The sequence below is a fragment of the Uranotaenia lowii genome, unplaced genomic scaffold (genome assembly GCF_029784155.1).
Source record: "Uranotaenia lowii strain MFRU-FL unplaced genomic scaffold, ASM2978415v1 HiC_scaffold_691, whole genome shotgun sequence".
In the NCBI taxonomy this organism is placed as follows: domain Eukaryota; kingdom Metazoa; phylum Arthropoda; class Insecta; order Diptera; family Culicidae; genus Uranotaenia; species Uranotaenia lowii.
The window spans coordinates 20,087-23,540 of NW_026598635.1; the positions used below are offsets into that span (position 1 = coordinate 20,087).

Here is a 3,454-nt window from a genome sequence, read left to right on the forward strand (position 1 = left end):
AATTTTGAACTGCTTTCTAGATCACCAACGAATGTCTTCCAGACTCTTCTTACGGGCAATCGAAATGAACTGCTCAATTTGCCTAAAGTTGATTTTCTTGGACTTACTCAATGTAAATCCGTACGTTACCGTGAAATGCACTTGACTGACAATTCCAACAGGCCAACAATGTATGCAAAGCGAGATATCCATTCAATCCACGCAATCAACCAACAATAGATCAATCTTCTTGGTTGTTGGTCATTGATGGAACTAATCTGGTTTCCTTGAGTAGCTTTAGCAACTTGGATCTGACGATTGAGGGTGCAGTCGTAGTTAGTTGCTTAGGCCGTACGCAATATGGTCAACCATTGGGCGGGACCTATGTTGCTTGTGACGTAAGGAATTTGATTTGAGTTCTTAAGTTGAAGGAATTAAAATTCTTTTATTTTTCTTGGTTTTGGACTGTAGAATCCTGGCTAGTATCGCACCCCGGGAGCTGCTGGCGAGGAATCTGACATGCACGGAACATCCGGAGGCATTTTGGCAGGAGGACGGAGCTGAATCGTGGTGCCTGATCGAGGACGTGGATTTGGAGGAATCGTCGGAGGATATTAATTTTCCCGATCATCCAAAGATATTTTTAAGAAATTTTCATGTTTCGTATCTGTCGCCAACGTTACTGTTCAAAATGAAAGGTGCCAAGCACCTGACGGTGGAGTCTTGCAAGATGACCAAGTTGTTCATGAGTCCTAAGTTAACGAGTATGGAGATTAAGAACAGTGATATTGCAGAAGTGATCATAGATAAGGATAGCAACTACGAGTTGCTGAATTTCAGCTTAGAAGGGGTCTACAGGAAGACTTTTCCGAATAATTTGATTCGGCTGAGTCACATGGAAGAATTGACGATCAGGCACAACGATTTGAACACTTTGATTCTGAGACAGTTGAATGGCTTGGTTAAGCTGAAAATTTTGGATCTCAGCTACGATCGAATTGAGCAACTGGTCATACCGGAAGTTTTACATCTACCGAATCTAAAGGAACTTATTTTGGTAGAAAATAAGTTGCAGAAGCTACCGTTGCATTTGCATCGATTGAAGACCCTAGAGCATCTGAATTTACACTCTAATGAAATCGCTTTCCTGGAGATGAGCAAGTTTAATGGACTCACGAATCTAAAAAAGTTGGTTCTAAGTGGCAATAAACTACAAATAAGCACCATGGAATCGGTGATTCTTCCGAGTTTGGAAAAGTTGGAGCTTATGAGTTGCGGCCTGCGGGAATTGGACATGCTCTACTGGAGACTGCCAGCCTTGAAGTATTTCAACGTGTTCGATAACAGTCTGGTGTCGATCACCAACTTTCCGGAAAGTTTCACCAAAGAGCTGGTATTTGTTCCGGTGGGAAATCGCTGGAGCTGCTCGAAGCTGGAAGCCATTAGCAACCGGGTGACGATCAAAGTAAAAGAACGCGATCACTATTGCGAGCACAAGGTCGCCGACATCTGCTGTAATGGCGGAAATGTCGACTTCAATCTGGTGGACACGCTGGATCAAAAGGTGCAACTCCTAAAATTTCAAAACTCCATTCTCTACGAAAAACTTGCGGCCACCAACGAAAAGTTGGAGAAGGTGATCGGAGTCGTGGATCTGCGGGCGGTGAGAAAGTGATCAAACTCTTACTTCACCGTGCGCCGCAGCAGTAGAGATAAAGTTAGATAAGAAAGCGAAGAAGATCCAATTTGTAATCGACATTAGGTGAGGAACGAAGAGAAAAAAAAAACGAAAATATAATTTAATACGTGTACAATTTGTTCACAATTGATTAGCGCTCCCGGTGTTAACTTTCGTTTAGTCAATCAAAGCTTCTCATTCAAAAGCACCACCACGGCGAAAAACTGTGGCCGACTGAAATGTGAACAATTCCGCCTTTCCGCTGCAAATGAACGACCATTTGAAGCCACTCGACTCGAATGAATCTGGTTTCACCGAAATTAACAGCTCCTCTATTTTGGACTGCCCGGTAGCATGCAGCGTGCTGCTGCCGGTCGCAGCAAATCGGTTCATTACCTCTTTCATTGATTCTTACGTACGAACTGGTAGCTGGTAGTTCTTTGACGGGGCGTGAGCAAATTATTGGGGAAGTAACGACGATGAATGAATTAATCTGCGAACGCGATGGGAGCTTATTACAATGAGAAATAAAAACTCCTTTCGATCCAAGACGACTAAAATCACACATTGTTTTCAAACTGCGCTAAGCCATTAAAAATTAATTGCTCGAGTGACAAAAATCCATCAACCCGTGTTGTCTGGAAAGGTTCAGCGCCGAGTTCATATTGTTTTGTTTTGTATTTGAAGTCCAAGGTGAATTGATAAGCCGAAAATCGTGACATATATCTATACAAGGTACGCCTTTCGCCATGAAAGTATTACGCCGTCGCATCATTAATCTTGATCAAACGATTTGTTATGTTTCTGTGTCAAGTTGAACGAAGCAGATATACGAATTTATTTTTCGATTGTTTATCATTTCATTGACTTCGGAATAGAGATGGTACTTGAAGCACACCAACAAAAAATTTAGAACGGAATCAAATATAAAATCTGGACAGTCAAATAATCAACCACTGCTTACAAAACCTCTTCCGATTGTCATTGGAATCCGGAACAAATAAACGAAAAAAACATGGTCTTCTGAGATGTCTAGAGTTGCAGCCTTCTCGAGCATAAATTTTTGACGGTCGCCATAGACGAAGAAATGTCACCGTTAAAAGCAGGGCTGGTAGCGAGTCACTTTTTAGTGACTTGGCCACTTTTTTTGGGTCAGTCTCTAAAAAGTCACTTTTTTCATTATTTGGTCACTAAAGTCACCATTTTCCGAAAAATTGTCACTTTTATCACCAAAAGTCACTTTTTTCACCGAAAATAAACCAATGAAAGGGTAATTTTAATTGCGCGTGTTACTATTGACATGAGGCGAAAATTGATTTGAAAATCCGCATTTAATTCCCCCATGTTTGGGTCGGTCCTAAAACAGTGAGTGAAATAAGAATAGCACCACTATGTGTTTTGCTTGTTAAAATATGAATGATTGAAAATGACGAAAGTTGTTCTCCACAGTTTGTTCTGAATTGCTTAACGGATAAATCAAGCATAATTTTGTTTTTTTTGACGTAGCAATTGGCGTTGAGGACCAAAAATGTGAAAAAGGGGTGCGAAATAAGAATAGCACCACTTGAGTTTTTCAACTAAAACAAGATTATTTTTAAAAATTTACTGTGTTAAAGTGAATAATAATGCTTCTACGAATTATTTGAGTAATAACTGCATTTTAAGGAGTTTATCAGAATTCCAAAGGTTTTCAAAGGTATTCAAAGGGGGTTTTAAGAGATGCTCCTCTAGCGTTAAGGAATTTGATATTTGAGCTATAAAACTTTATCAAACTGCTTGATTTCTTCATTAAGTATG

General features: G+C 40.2%; 1 protein-coding gene across 1 annotated transcript; it reads left to right on the forward strand.

The window, feature by feature from the left end:
• The first annotated feature begins 237 nt into the window (after nucleotides 1-237).
• Nucleotides 238-2,176, forward strand: LOC129760632 (uncharacterized). Its single transcript, XM_055758287.1, has 2 exons — nucleotides 238-377; nucleotides 451-2,176. Exons 1-2 carry the CDS (start codon nucleotides 340-342, stop codon nucleotides 1,652-1,654), a joined length of 1,242 nt encoding a protein of 413 aa, XP_055614262.1. The 5' UTR covers nucleotides 238-339; the 3' UTR covers nucleotides 1,655-2,176.
• The last annotated feature ends 1,278 nt before the right edge of the window (nucleotides 2,177-3,454 follow it).